This window comes from Rhinatrema bivittatum, chromosome 6 (assembly GCF_901001135.1).
Source record: "Rhinatrema bivittatum chromosome 6, aRhiBiv1.1, whole genome shotgun sequence".
NCBI lineage: Eukaryota > Metazoa > Chordata > Amphibia > Gymnophiona > Rhinatrematidae > Rhinatrema > Rhinatrema bivittatum.
This window is the reverse complement of record NC_042620.1, coordinates 171,293,355-171,309,815: the sequence shown is the minus strand read 5'-3', so window position 1 is coordinate 171,309,815 and position 16,461 is coordinate 171,293,355. Positions and strand designations below refer to the sequence as shown.

At 45.5% G+C, this 16,461-nt stretch overlaps 1 protein-coding gene across 2 annotated transcripts in view; it reads right to left on the bottom strand.

Moving 5' to 3' along the window:
• The window catches only part of ACADL (acyl-CoA dehydrogenase long chain), a 120,993-nt gene that overhangs the window by 23,677 nt on the left and 80,855 nt on the right, over positions 1-16,461 (bottom strand). For both annotated transcript variants that reach the window (XM_029606142.1, XM_029606143.1), the window contains exons 8-9: positions 6,744-6,857; positions 1,793-1,920 (exon numbers count right to left, since the gene is read on the bottom strand). In XM_029606142.1, the coding sequence (XP_029462002.1) occupies positions 1,793-1,920; positions 6,744-6,857 (242 nt within the window). The remainder of the gene's footprint in view (positions 1-1,792; positions 1,921-6,743; positions 6,858-16,461) is intronic.

Genomic DNA, 16,461 nt, shown 5'->3' with positions numbered 1-16,461 from the left:
GTTTCTAGGGATCTATTGAACAGGTCACACAGCGGTCCCGCCAGCACATCTCTGAGCTCCCTCAGTATCCTTGGATGAATCCCATCAGGCCCCATGGCTTTGTCCACTTTCAGATTCTTTAGCTCTTCCCATACATTATCTACTGTAAATGGATTTTCCTCTGTTCCGCTTCCCTCCAGTTTCTTGTTGTGTAGAGATGGTCCTTCTCCAGGGTCTTCTTTAGTGAACACAGAGCTGAAGTATTCGTTTAATATTTCTGCCATTTCTTCGTCTCTCTCCACACATTGATCATTTCCACCTTCAATTTCACTATACCACTTTGGACTTTTCTCTTTTCGCTGATGTATCTGAAAAATGTTTTGTCACCATATTTTATCTCTTGGCAATCCTCTCTTCCGCTTGACTTTTTGCCAACTTGATTAATTTCTTAGTCTCCCTCAGTTGAATCAGATATTCTTCTTTGTGCTCCTCCCTTTGGGATCTTTTGTATTTCTTGTATGCAGTTCTTTTAGCTTTTATTTTGTCAGCCACCTCCTTTGAGAACCAGATAGGTTTCATTTTTCTTTTGCTTTTCTTTACATTTCTAACATATAGAGCAGTTGCCTTGGCGATTGCTCCTTTAGATTGGTCCACTGCTGATCCACATCTCTCTCATTTTCCCATCCATTAGTTCTTCCTCTAGGTACTTCCCCATTTCCTCAAAGTCTGTGTTTTTTGAACTGTAAAACTCTGGTCTTTGTGCTTCTTTTCCATATTCTTTTAGTGATATTAAACCATACCGTTTGATGATCACTGGTGCTGAGGTGGGCGCCCACCTTGACATCAGAGACGATATCTCCATTATTGAACACTAAGTCGAGAATAGTTCCTTCTCTCGTGGGTTCCAATACCATTTGTTTGAACAAAGATACTTGCATGGCATCCACTATTGCTCTACTGTTTTTAGATTCTGCAGATGGGATTTTCCAGTCTACATCTGGCATATTAAAGTCACCAACGATCATCACTTCCCCTTTCTTACCTATCTTATGGATGTCTTCAACCAGATCTCTGTCCAGCTCTTCCTTTTGGTTTGGAGGCCTGTAAACCACTCCAATATAAATGGATGCTCCATCATCTGTTTTTAGGTCGACCCATAGTGCTTCTTCCTTGCCCCAACTTCCTTGCAGCTCAGATGCTTGGATATTATTTCTGACATAAAGAGCTACACCTCCCCCTTTTCTATCCACTCTGTCCTTCCTTAACAAGTTATAGCCTGGTATTGCCTGGTATATACTTGGCTTTTATTAGTATGCCATGTTAGAAGAAATCCAACTTCCCCCTTTGCAAGTTGCATGCAAACAACTTTAGGTCAAAAACTGGCCAGTCATACCTTCTCATAGCAAAATCACCCGGGCTTGCTTCTGAGTCAGCAACATTTCCCAGGCTATCCACACATTTCTGTAAACTTAGAAACATTTCTAACCTTGCTGAGCTGATTTTACGTTTCAGATGAAGAAAAAATAAACACACTGCAAAGACTCTGTAAATCTTTTCCAAACACAATTTTAAGGCATGGATTTAATACAGTATTGGCTGCTACAACATGCTTTGATTTTAGACAGATGATGGAAGAATTAACTAATAACTACAGCTTTGTGGCAGATACTAATTCTCAGAGCTGTTAAAGATGTAATGCAACCTTTCCTAGTAATAAAATACCAGCAGCTGAATGATCTAATGTTGAGAAACTCCAGAGACATCCTTGCACAAACACATAAATACCCTTGTCTAATGACTTCAACATGCATACCAGTATTTTGCCATGGAAGCAGTGGAGGAGTCCAGACGTTTCTCTGCATGCAGCTGGAGACAGCTGTCCAAAAAGGCCCGGCTCACACAAATCTGTGTTTTCATCTCTGCCAGCTTGTGCTGCACGGTCTTATTTTGTTGGAGGGTAGAAGGGTGGAGAGAAACACACAGAGTTTAGCTAGACTAGAATCTTTTCTTTTTTATATTACAAAACAAAATGAAATGAAACGAAAAATGTGGTGGGAACAAAATTTGACAAGTGGGATTCTCACCTTGATATCATGCAAATACCTATTTGGAGAAAGTTTTACAATCATAGCTGTCTGATCTGGTATGGTAATTTTATCTGGCAAGTATGAACATGACCATGCAAAACAGCTGAAATGCTGTTTTTTTCCAGGAAACTATGCTTGTAACCCCTAGATGTCTGTACTCTGAATGAAGCCAAAGGAATTATCATCATTCAGCATATGCTATCTCCCTCACTTACAGAACACTGTAAGAAAGATTTCGCACCGGAAGACTTTATACTTTGCCTAAAATAGCTCTGGCATTGGGGGTTTACATTTTTAAAACCATTTACTTATTCATATGTATTCAGAACATTACACATTTTTCGTAGATTTATCAACTTGCATTATGTTCAGAATAAAATAGCACAGCCCTGATCAAAGTGATCTTAGATGCTAAAAAAAAAAAAAAAAAGGCAACGTGCATAATACACAAATTATAATTATGAAAAATTTCACTATGAGAGCACAAGTAATCTATTATTACAAAAGACATTACTACAAAATGAAGTGTTAATCTATAAATATGAAAGCATACAGTAACTCAAAATGCATTTTTTTGTACATATAGTGTTACCAACACAGGAAGCTCAAACATCATGTAGTGAGTGATTAGACTCCGATATACACCTGGTTATTTAGCAGTATTTAATTTTGCTGGTTTTACAATTGTTTGTGAAATTAAGTATACCATTTTGTAATGTTCTTTTGATTTTAGAATTTAACACTTTTTTATGCCTTGCCATATATTTGTTTTATGGTGAGTTTTGTTTATGTGATCTCTCAGAGTGTAATTTTCAGCTGGTGTACAGTTTGCAGATACTTTTACCTGCAGACTTTTCACTAATTTTCAAAGCAAAAGTATGCATATATTATTGCTTTGAAAATTATCCTGGGAAAACTACATTTATACCTGCTGAATATACACACATAATATTTTAAAATTAAAAAGTATGTGAGCAAGTCCACAGTGAGGAACCACTGGAAACAGGTGGCTGATCAAAGAGAGGAGGTGATAAGGTTTAGAAGCATCTGTGACAATGAAGATTACATTGATAAAATGCTTCTAAGATGTCTAATATGGAAAACTCCAGCAGAGGAGAAGGAGAAACAGGACCGCAAAATGTCAGCTGGACAAAAGAATACCAAAGCCAATAGAATCTTTATTCCAACCCTCCCTTCACTCAAGCTGGTTAAAAAAACAAACAAAAAAAAACAAACCAGTATGCAGCTCTGGAACTGGAGAAAGCATCCCAAGATGAGAAAGAACCTAAGCTCCTATGTTCCAAACATGAAGGACCAGAAACAACTGTGTCTAGAAAAGTGAAGGGTAATGGTGGTTGTTGATACTCTGCAGAGGGGCACAGAGGAATCTGCCAACCTGACATGCTATCTGGGGTGTGCTGTCTACCAGGTACCAATATTTGAATCAGAGCGATTGCAGAGAATCATCAAGCCTACTGATTACTATCCAGTGCTGCTCATACATGTTGGCTCAACTTATATTGCTAAATATCCCCTGGAACATATCAAAAGTGACTTCATGACTATGGTTGATAAGGTGAAACAGAAAAGCATCAAGGATAAAGTCAAGGCAGAGAAGCTCACATTCTGAAAGTGAACAAATGGTTTAGAAGGCATCAACGAGAGCGTTTCAACATCCTGATCCTTATGTATACATAAGGCCTGAGCTAGTTATTTCTGTGCTGGGTAATTAGTTTTTTAATGCAAGTGTTGAAAGTAGAGATTGGTCCTGATTCCGATACCAATGACAGGCATTTCCCAAATCCAGAATGATTGACAGCTGCTACCTATTGAGTCTGAGTTACGTGACTTGGGTTGTTGTATTGGCTGTGTTACAAAAAGTAATGGTTAAATATATGTGGTTCTAATATACTCTACAGTTCTCTTTTAAATAAGCACACTATGTGAAGATCATCCCTATCAGCTCAAGAATCTCCCTCTCCAGAGACTGCCCTTCCAGTTCATTATCCTCAATGCTATGACCAACCAGGTTGTCCCTCAAAGAATCTAGACCTAACCCAATTAACCTCACATCTAGGTACAGCTCCCAGCTGGGCATCTTAGTCTGAACCAGCAGACTGAATTCTCTCGAGGGTGGAGCCAAGCTTGGTAGGGAGACTGTTGAAGAGGTCCCCTTGCTTAATACAAAATGCCTGATGCAACAAGACCACAAACTCGGACAAAAAAAAGGAGTGGATGAGGCAAGAGTACCAAACTGCTGGTCTGAGTCAGCCTCTCCTCAACTCACAATCTAAAGAAGTCCCCACCCCCCATCAAAGAGAGAACTGGGGGCTCTGGGAAGACTACCCTGCTTTGACTGCTAGTACCTAAAATAGCTGCCTTTGCCTCTCGAACTGGTTCTCCTCCCGCAGTGGAAGCTACCTCATCCGGGCTCAACCTCAGGCTCTGCTCCCTAGAATGCCCACTTAAGGAACTTTCTGCAGAGGTGAGATGGGGATGGGAAGATTCCTCCAGAGTCACAGAATGACCCTCCTCCCACCACAAAACAAGTACAGCAAAGTCCAGTCACAGCCAAACTGTCCCACCAGCCTCCATACGCAGAGCAGCATTTCCTGCGGCCAGCAGAAACATAATGAAGAGATTAAGTGCTACTGGTTGATCTGAGAAAGGCTCAACAGCTTCCACCCCAGCGATAGAATGTCTGAAAGGGGCAGAACAATCCCCCCACCACCACCAGATCACTGTGAGAAAGAAAAGAAGTTCCTTTCTTCCCCCAATAAACTTTCCTGATCCATACAAAAAAAACTTCACTTCCCTGAAGAGATCATTTTCTGGAACTTCCCCTTGCAACTCCTTTGTCCACTGACTGGGATGCAGGAACAGGGAGTGAGGGGGGATGGGGGGGGGAGAGATAAATCTCAGTTTCTCCTAAAGAACCAGAGTTATATGAAGAGAGTAATTTTCAGCAGCCCACTTAGGACTAAAGTTTGCGTGTACAAAGTACATGCAGACTAGCCCACATTTTCCAAGCGTGCTTATACACATAAGTCTGCTTTAAAAATTAGCGGGTGTACGTAGAACTCAGCTCGACATACATGCACACATTTATATCTGCTCCTTAAATGCTCCGTAAATGTGCACATGTAGACTTACATGCATACTTTAGAAAATTGCATGTAAATAGATTCCCTTCCTCAGCTCCACATAGAAGTACACATGAAATTCGTTCTGCATATACGTTTACATGCACAATTCTTCTGGGCAATTTTCAGAAGCCCATTTACATGCATAAACCCAGGGCTGGTGCTAACATATTTGCTGCCTGTGCAAACAATTACTGCATTGCCTCACCCCTACCCTGTTATTTTAACACATAAGTTTTGTTGTCCTCCCAAGGATGACCCTGTCCAGGGATTACTCAGATCCGGGATACTTCCAGCTAAGGCTGTGGCTGATCCATCCTCTGAATGGGAGGAGCCAGGCTTAGCAAAGTCCGGGGAGGCCAACTCTCCTTGGGCTTCCTCAAAATGCTGAAATAAACAAGATTCCAGGTCCGACTGTGCAGAATTAATATGACAAGCAGCGCAGAAAGAAAGGCATTTATATTTCTTTGTGCTGGAGCCACTGGCAATGGTAATTGCTTAAATCAGCTCGCGCTTAAAATTTTATGCACACAGATTTCGGGCACCTACGCGGGCCATGGTGAGGCACACGCACAACTCGTGTGCCTGGCTTTACTTGAATTGTGCACTTAGTAAGTTGTGTGCATATGTAAGCGCACATTATGCACACAGCGCTTGCAGCGTTATGCGCATGGCGCGTGCTCAGAGGCGACACGCACTGCATGTACCAACGCTCTATGGAGGGCACAAAGAAGCGTGCAAGATGGAGCCTCTGCGGCCTACCACGCTGACCAAGCCTAAAGCGAGGCCTAGCCCACCAGGGTGCTGCTCAACCTGCTCAGAAGCCCACTTGCCCTTAACCCAACAGGATTGGAAACATTGATACAACACACTGAGTGAGGAGACTGGGGGAATCTTCCCGAAATCCCCCCAAACATCCCTGAATCGGGAGGTAATTTTTTATTTATTTATTTTTTTTACCTGGGCTCAGCGCTTACTGGCTGAGTACAGGGAAAGAGGGCTTTAGCAGTCACCGCCACACTCGGCTTCCTGCATCCACTACCTTTCAGCTGCTTCAGCAGCAAAGTTCACACTAGAAACTGGCTACCAGGTCAAGGCACACCTCTGAGGGGTCTTGGAAATCACCTCAGGAATTCTCAACTGGGGGAAGGACCTTTAGGTATCACCACAGGACAGCGGGGCTCAATCTTTTCTCCAATTTAAAAGTAGAATTTTTTTCTTCCAAAAAGTACGGCGATCCCCAAAGGGAAAGCACGTCCTATATCTGCTGGAGACTGAGGTCACTGCATGAGTGTATGTAAGATGGCGTCAACTTTGAAACCAGACTCCATCTCCATTTGCTGGCAGGGGAGCATAACCCATTAGTCCTGAGTCCGTCTGGCTACACGCTAGGAAATCACAATTGCATTTAGTATTCATTTATTCACTTTACTGTCAAAACGAATCAATTCCTTTAAAATCAGGCTCCCTTTCTAATAGTAATAGATTTTTTAAATGGAAAACTAAACTGAAGTGTTTTATATTTCAAACCTACCTGTAAATGTGCAATGGTTTTTCCAAAAGCTTTCCTCTGTCTGACATAAGCCCTGGTTTCCTCAAACATGAACTCAGAGCTGGCAAGAGCCATATCAGCAATCATTAGCCTTTCCTACAAAGAAGAAATGAACAGAAGAATCAAACAGATGTGCCAGGATCAGATCAAATCCATTTGTCATATATTTAACACATGTATAAGTTATGTTTGAATACTGCCTTTCTTAGGAATAGTCCAAACCAAAGTTGTTCAAAAAAACATGAAAATTCATAGCAATCTATCATAATATACATCACAATTACATCAAAATACAAACATTAATAACTTGTATAATGCAATTTGGTTCCTGTCTACATGAGTGTGTTCACCCAATATGATAGAAGGAAGGCTCTTTCTTGCAGGGAATCTATCCATGCTCCTATGAATTTTATTCTCAAGGTGGGAATTAAAATCGATTTTGCGATGTTTACCAGGAAACCTAACCGTAGGAGTTGAATCAACATCTGCAGGGAGGTGAGAGCCACTTCCCGAGATGTCGTTGACACTAGCCAGTCATCCAAGTACAGAAAGATTTGAATGCCCAGATGATGAAGGTTTGCACTACTACAGCTAGACATTTGGTGAAGACTCTGTACTGCAGATAGCCCAAAGGAGAGTAACTTGGTACTAGTAATGGAAGGAGACAACCATAAAAGTGTAGATAAAGCCAGTAGGAAGTATAAATGGGGATATGAACAGAGGCATTCTTCAAATCCAAGGATGAAGGGGAGAACTGTGTGAAGGAAGTTTTATTTTGAATTTCTCACAAAGTAGATTTTTGTTCGGATTTCTTAAATACCTTCAAGTACCTGAATGTAATCCACTTTGAAGCACTGAAAAAGTGCAAAAAGTGGAATATATATAAATCTAAATAAATAAAATAATCCAGGATGGGTCTCAATCCCCTGGTTTTCTTGGGATAAGAAAGTAGAAGGAGTAGGACCCTAGCCATGTAGCTGAGGTGGAACAGCCTCACTGACTGAGAAGCAACTTCACTTTCAGGTGGAGTTGAGCTGAATGAGATGGATCCTGATCAAAGGCTGAAAAATGAGGAAGCATGAGAAGTTGGGAGAAGCATAAACAGCATCCAGATTCCACAATTTTGAGTCCCCAGTGATCTCTGGCAATTTTGCACCATTCCTCTAGATAGGGTTGAATCATTCCTCCTAGCAGAGAATGGCTCTTGGGTTTGTACAATTGTCAAAAACGTGGCCCAGGCTTTGGACAGACCTGTTGTAGCACTTTAAGCTGATACAGTAAACAAAGAGCCTAAAGTAGAATGAAGTAAACAATCAATAAATTAATTCCACTTTACTTGCTATAAAACACAGAAATGCATAAACTTTAATAAAATGGAATTTCTTAGGAGCAAATGACCATCATAAATACATTCACGCACTGCATTGATTTTGAATGACTAATGTCCCAATGAACATTGGTGTCTAGTCATTTGAAAGAAATGGCTCATCTTAGGAGGATACCATTGCTCAAATCAATATTAAAGTCCAAATGACAATAGCCTTGTAACCTTTTTTTGATAATTTTTAAAGATATGCAAATAAAACTTTGTGAATACTTATCTGGAGCAGGAACTAAATATCACTGATCTGTAGCAACAGCACAAGTCCACAAATTGATGGAAGCTGTGTGAATGCTAATAAAACCCCAAGGAAAAAGTCCTCAGCACTAGGCTTTAAAACGTCTGTTAGAAAAAGCCTAGTCCTCCAATGATGCAGCATTTCAAGAGTCATATACTCTCTGCGTCAGGAAGTAGGCTGTGATCCAGGAATTACCTCGAGTGAATATTTAGTTAATTGTACTCCATTTTCGTTTGTACATGTTGGAAAAACTAACAAAGCAAGGCAAGATATATATATCTACACACATATGCATATACACACACAGTGCATTCAGAAAATATTCAAACCCTTTCACTTTTTACACATTTTCTTACATTACAGCCTTATTCTAAAATGGACAGTATGCATTCTTTTCTCTTTTCAATCTACACACAATACCTCATAATGACAAAGTGAAATTAGGTTTGTAAAATTTGTACAAATTAATAAAAAAAACCTGAAATATCACATTTACATAAGTATTCAGACCCTTTGCTATTATACTCAAAGTTGAGTTCAGGTGCATCCTGTTTCCATTGATCATCCTTGAGATGTTTCTCCAACTTGACTGAAATCCACCTGTGAGAAATTCAATTGATTGGACAGGATTTGGAAAGGCACACACCTGTCTATATAAGGTCCCACAGTTGACAGTGCATGTCAGAGCAAAATCAAAGCTATGAAATCAAAGGAACAGACAGGATTGTGTCGAGGCACAGATATGGGAAAAGGGTACAAAAAAATTGCTGCAGCATTGAAGATCCTGAAGAACACAGTGGCCTCCATCATTCTTAAATGAAAGAAGTTTGGAACCACTAGGACTCTTCCTAGAGTCAGCCACCTGACAAACTGAGCAACTGGGGGAGAAAGGCCTTAGTCAGAGAGGCAACCAAGAACCCAATGGTCACTCTGACAGAGTTCCATTGTGGAGATGGAAGAACCTTCCAGAAGGACAACCTTCTCTGCAGCACTCCAATCAGGCTTTTATGGTACAGTGGCCAGACAGCAGCCACTCCTCAGTAAAAGGAACGACAGCCCACTTGGAGTTTGCCAAAAGACACTTAAAGGACTCTCAGAGAATGAGAAACAAGATTCTCTGGTTTGATGAAAACAAGACTGGACTCTTTGGCCTGAATGACAAGCGTCATGTCTGGAGGAAACCAGACACCGCTCATCACCTAGTAAATACCATCCCCTACCGTGAAACATGGTGGTGGCAGCATCATGCTGTTGGGATGTTTTTCAGCTGCAGGAACTAGGAGTCTAGTCAGGATCGAGAGAAAGATGAATGTAGAAAAGTACAGAGAGAACCGGATGAAAACCTGCTCCAGAGTGATCTGGATTTCAGACTGGGACAATTATTCATCTTCCATTAGGACAATGATCTTAAGCACAAAGCCAAGACAACGCAGGAGTGGCTTTAGCACAAGTCTGTGAATGTCCTTGAGTGGCCCAGCCAGAGCCCGGACTTGAACACGATCGAACATCTCTGGAGATACCTGAACAGAACTGCATCAATGCTCCCCATCCAACTTGTCAGAGCTTGAGAGGATCTGCTGAGAAAAATAGAAAATCCCCAAAATCAGGTTCGCCAAGATTGTAGCATCATACCCAAGAAGACTTGAGGTTGTGATCACTGCAAAATGTGCCGCAAAGTACTGAGTAAAGGGTCTGAATATTAATGTAAATGTGATTTCAGTTTGATTTTTTTTTAAATTAGCTAGCATAAATTTCTACAAACCTGATTTCACTTTGTCATTATGGGGTATTGCGTGTAGATCGAGGAGGGGGGAAATGCACATTATCCACTTCAGAATAAGGCTGTAACATAACAAAATGTGGAAAAAATAAAGGGGTCTGAATACTTTCTGAATGTACTCTCTCTATATATATAATTTCTTGACAGAAGGGGTACATGTCAATGCTGAGGCTCAGCAAAAAGACTGAGGGACCTCATGAGATTGTTGTGCGCCCCGTCTGCATCTGGCCCCGCGCACGGGCCTGCTCACCTTGCTAGTTCCTCTGCAGGTCACGGGCTGGCCTCCCCAGCGGCAGCTGCGAGCTCCTCTAGGCATCGGCGTCCCACGGCGGCAGTCGCCGGGCCTTCCACTGCGCACCAGGCCTCACGCTGGAGTTCGCCATTTCCAGTGGCGTTGGCCATGCCGCTACGCGCGCGCAGACCGCTCGGCTTCTTGTAGGGCCAGGGGCGGGTCCTAGCTCTGCGGTGCGCCCTGATTAATAGAACAATATAAGGAAGTCCCTGCCTGCACTTCCTTGGCTTGGCAATTGGGTCGGCACTGCATTGTGTTCTAGTTTGCCTTCGCATTCACAGTCTTGTTCCAGCATCCTATGTTCCAGTCTTATTCCAGCGTCCTTCTGTTCCTGCATCTATCTATCTGTCCGTCTTCCCAGGTAGTACCCTTGGACTGTCTCTCTGGTACTGATCTCGGCCTGTTCCTTGACCATCCTGTCCGCTGCCTGCATCCTGACCTCGTCTGACCTCCGTAACCTGACCTCTGCCTTGTTGACTACTCCTCGGACTGACCCTCTAATTCTGACCTCGGCAGCCATTGACCACGTCTCCTGATTCTGGCTCTGTCCCTTGCCTTGTCATCGCCTACGCTGTTTGGGCCTTTCTTGCTTCTACAGACCAACAGCGCAAAGTCCGACCGCGCTCCCTTGCTGTTCGTAGGCACGCCTCTCTACTACCTCTCCGGGAGACCCTGCGAGGCCCACCTAAGTCCAAGCGGCCAGGGTCCCTACAGGCTCCACCCGAGGGGACCTCGGGCTTCCAGTGGTGAAGCTCATCCTAGCCTCTGTCTCCTCCTTGGCTCCGCTCCCTGGCAGCAGGTGCTTCCTGGTCCCTACCAGGGAGCTGTTCTCCACTGCTCCAGGACAAGGGTCCACATCCAAGCGCAACAAGTTGCCAAGGCCATGGACTCGGCGGAGTCTCCCGCCTCCAGGGCCCTACCGGGTTTGGCCGCCACAGTCCAAGAATATCGCAGGGCTTTGGAATCGCTAACCTCTTCGGTGGAAGAGCTTCGTTCCCAGCTGTGAGATACAGCTCTGGCCAATCCCGTGGGCCTATTGGCCTCTATGCTACCCAAAAAATTGTTGGCACTCCCTGCACCTCCTCAATACAACGGGGACCCATGCTCCTGTCGTGGCTTCCTCAATCAGTGCTGCGTGCAATTTGCACTGCAACCATCCTTGTTCCTGAAGGAAACAATCAAAGTGACCTTCATCCTTTCCCGCCTGGAAGGGAAGGCCCCGGCATGGGCATCTCCCTTATGGGAACGCTCTGATCCTATGCTTTCCAAGCTACCCGAGTTTGTTGCTCTCTTCAAGCAGACCTTCGGAGACCCAGGCCGCCAAGCTATAGCCAGCCATAATCTACTCCACCTCCATCAAGGTTCTCGGACCCTCTCTGAGTATACGGTGGAGTTCAGGACCCTGCTACTGAGCTCGGGTGGCAAGAAAATAGTCTGCAAGCCATCTTCCTAGATGGAATCTCCAGCACGCTCAAAGATGAACTCTCCGTCCGTGAGACTCCCACGTCTCTAGAGGACCTGATTTCCCTCACCGGGAAGATCGACCATCGTCTCCAGCAAAGGTGCCTAGAAGTAAAGGCTTCCCGCTCTCCTACACTGAGTCCCACGCATGTCCAGAGTCCTCCAGCCAAGATTCCAGCACCACCACCTTCTCCCGTGGTGGAACCTATGGAGGTGAACCATGGGCGATTGTGTCCGACTGAACGTCTCCATTAGAAGGAGGGTCTTTGCCTTTACTGTGGCACTTCCGGACATATTCGGCAGTTCTGTCCGGTCCGTCCGGAAAACTGCAATGCCTGAGCCCGGCGGGAGTCCCGAGCTTAAGCGCTACTGTCATTGGCCCCCAACTCCCGCTTCCAGTCTCTCTGGGCATAGAGGCCCACTCCTTCGCCACCACTGCTCTTGTCGATACAGGAGCAAGTGGCAGCTTCATCATGGATGACATCGTCAAGCTTCTGAACATTCCTCTTCAGCCATTAGATGTGAGCCTCCGCATCACTTCCATTCAAGGAAAACATCTTCTAGGGCTCATCACCCATCAAACAGTGGCTCCAGGTCCACGAACCCCAGTTAGATTGGCATTCCCTGTAGTTGGTGCAGTGGGATTCCAAAGGCCAGAAGACATGCCTACGTCAAGTATCTCCAGCTGTTTCTGTCATGAAGTCTACCACTCTATCTGGTTTGCCTATTCAGTATGTTGAGTTCGAAGTCGATGCCGCTGCAATTGGAGCAGGAACCGTCTTAAGTCAGTTTTCTCCAAAGGGTAAATTGATACCTTGTTCATTCTACTCCCATAAGTTCTCTCCTACAGAACAGCACTACACCGTTGGTGACCGAGAACTTCTCGTCATCAAGTTGGCGCGCCAAGAGTGGCGCTCCTGGTTGGAAGGGGCACAACATAAATTTACCATTTTCATTGACCATAAGAATCTTGAGCACCTGAAAGAAGCTCAACTCTTGAATCCTAGACAAGCCCGATCGGCGCCCTTCTTTGAATGGTTCAATTTCGTCCTATGTTATCGCCCAGGTCCCAAAAACCTCTGTGCTGATGCACTATCAAGATCCTTTGAACCAGAGGACGTTCCTGATGTTCCCAGACACATCATAGATCCTGCCTGCGTATCCCTTGCCGTAACCACCACAGTTCCAGTGGGGAAAACAGTCGTTCCACGTAGATTACGTGAACGAGTTCTGAAATGGGCCCATGATTCCAAGTTGGCAGGACACCCGGGTCGTACTAGGAGCCTAGAGATGTTGCGGAGATTTTACTGGTGGCCTAACATGGTGCAAGACTCTCGTAACTATGTGGATTCCTTGCTTCTCCAGACCAACAGCGTGAAGTCTGACCGTGTTCCCTTGCTGTTCATGGGCACGCCTCTCTACTACCTCTCCGGGAGACCCTGCGAGGCCCACCTAAGTCCAAGCGGCCAGGGTCCCTACAGGCTCCACCCGAGGGGACCTCGGGCTTCCAGTGGTGAAGCTCATCCTAGCCTCTGTCTCCTCCTTGGCTCCGCTCCCTGGCAGCAGGTGCTTCCTGGTCCCTACCAGGGAGCTGTTCTCCACTGCTCCAGGACAAGGGTCCACATCCAAGCGCAACAAGTTGCCAAGGCCATGGACTCGGCGGAGTCTCCCGCCTCCAGGGCCCTACCGGGTTTGGCCGCCACAGTCCAAGAATATCGCAGGGCTTTGGAATCGCTAACCTCTTCGGTGGAAGAGCTTCGTTCCCAGCTGCGAGATACAGCTCTGGCCAATCCCGTGGGCCTATTGGCCTCTATGCTACCCAAAAAATTGTTGGCACTCCCTGCACCTCCTCAATACAACGGGGACCCACGCTCCTGTCGTGGCTTCCTCAATCAGTGCTGCGTGCAATTTGCACTGCAACCATCCTTGTTCCTGAAGGAAACAATCAAAGTGACCTTCATCCTTTCCCGCCTGGAAGGGAAGGCCCCGGCATGGGCATCTCCCTTATGGGAACACTCTGATCCTATGCTTTCCAAGCTACCCGAGTTTGTTGCTCTCTTCAAGCAGACCTTCGGAGACCCAGGCCGCCAAGCTATAGCCAGCCATAATCTACTCCACCTCCATCAAGGTTCTCGGACCCTCTCTGAGTATACGGTGGAGTTCAGGACCCTGCTACTGAGCTCGGGTGGCAAGAAAATAGTCTGCAAGCCATCTTCCTAGATGGAATCTCCAGCACGCTCAAAGATGAACTCTCCGTCCGTGAGACTCCCACGTCTCTAGAGGACCTGATTTCCCTCACCGGGAAGATCGACCATCGTCTCCAGCAAAGGTGCCTAGAAGTAAAGGCTTCCTGCTCTCCTACACTGAGTCCCACGCATGTCCAGAGTCCTCCAGCCAAGATTCCAGCACCACCACCTTCTCCCGTGGTGGAACCTATGGAGGTGAACCATGGGCGATTGTGTCCGACTGAACGTCTCCATTAGAAGGAGGGTCTTTGCCTTTACTGTGGCACTTCCGGACATATTCGGCAGTTCTGTCCGGTCCGTCCGGAAAACTGCAATGCCTGAGCCCGGCGGGAGTCCCGAGCTTAAGCGCTACTGTCATTGGCCCCCAACTCCCGCTTCCAGTCTCTCTGGGCATAGAGGCCCACTCCTTCGCCACCACTGCTCTTGTCGATACAGGAGCAAGTGGCAGCTTCATCATGGATGACATCGTCAAGCTTCTGAACATTCCTCTTCAGCCATTAGATGTGAGCCTCCGCATCACTTCCATTCAAGGAAAACATCTTCTAGGGCTCATCACCCATCAAACAGTGGCTCCAGGTCCACGAACCCCAGTTAGATTGGCATTCCCTGTAGTTGGTGCAGTGGGATTCCAAAGGCCAGAAGACATGCCTACGTCAAGTATCTCCAGCTGTTTCTGTCATGAAGTCTACCACTCTATCTGGTTTGCCTATTCAGTATGTTGAGTTCGAAGTCGATGCCGCTGCAATTGGAGCAGGAACCGTCTTAAGTCAGTTTTCTCCAAAGGGTAAATTGATACCTTGTTCATTCTACTCCCATAAGTTCTCTCCTACAGAACAGCACTACACCGTTGGTGACCGAGAACTTCTCGTCATCAAGTTGGCGCGCCAAGAGTGGCGCTCCTGGTTGGAAGGGGCACAACATAAATTTACCATTTTCATTGACCATAAGAATCTTGAGCACCTGAAAGAAGCTCAACTCTTGAATCCTAGACAAGCCCGATCGGCGCCCTTCTTTGAATGGTTCAATTTCGTCCTATGTTATCGCCCAGGTCCCAAAAACCTCTGTGCTGATGCACTATCAAGATCCTTTGAACCAGAGGACGTTCCTGATGTTCCCAGACACATCATAGATCCTGCCTGCGTATCCCTTGCCGTAACCACCACAGTTCCAGTGGGGAAAACAGTCGTTCCACGTAGATTACGTGAACGAGTTCTGAAATGGGCCCATGATTCCAAGTTGGCAGGACACCCGGGTCGTACTAGGAGCCTAGAGATGTTGCGGAGATTTTACTGGTGGCCTAACATGGTGCAAGACTCTCGTAACTATGTGGATTCCTTGCTTCTCCAGACCAACAGCGTGAAGTCTGACCGTGTTCCCTTGCTGTTCGTGGGCACGCCTCTCTACTACCTCTCTGGGAGACCCTGCGAGGCCCACCTAAGTCCAAGTGGCCAGGGTCCCTACGGGCTCTACCCGGGGGGACCTCGGGCTTCCAGTGGTGAAGCTCATCCTAGCCTTTGTCTCCTCCTGTGCTCCTCCCCCTGGGGGCAGGTGCTCCACTGCTCCAGGACAAGGGTCCACCTCCAAGCGCAACAGAGATAACCTTCGCGTAGGAATTCCCACATATGCCCAGTAAAATGAAAGCTCTATGAGCTTAGAGAGAAGGGTCCATTCGGCACCATTGGATAACGTTACTCATGTTAAGGCTAATTCATCCTTGTTTGTTGGCGAATTTTCCTTTGATAAATCCACAATCCAAAATTAAATACTTGAATCAGCAACTTTGTGATTCCTCCTCTATTACTGGGGCCCTCTTCTTCCTTTCTAAAATTTAGGACCTCCAACAGCTATTCTAACTGGAATTTAGGGACTGTCATGACTTTGTATAACAGACACTCTGCCAATTTAAAGTTCCTTATAAATGGTACATGAATAATGCTGAGGATCTGACTGGATCCTGTTAGGCTCCAGCCACCTCCCCATTCTAAGCCCCTCACCTCTGATTCAAAGCAACTTTAACATGCATGCTGTTCCTAGGACCCGGGATAGAACTTCCTGTAAACATGGATGCATTTATAGGGCTCTTAGTTGGGACTTCCTGTGGTGCTGGCTGATGTCATCACATCCTACAGGGGTATATAAGGAAGTCTCTTGCAACCAGCCAGCACTTCGGCAACAGGTCTCCTGAGTAGCTTGCTCCTCAGGGCGTGTTGCTAGTTTGTGTCTTCTGTTTCTGTCTTCCTGGTCCCATCTCTGAGTTCCAATTCTTGTTCTTCGTCCTGTTTCTGGCTCCCTGCCCTTTGTC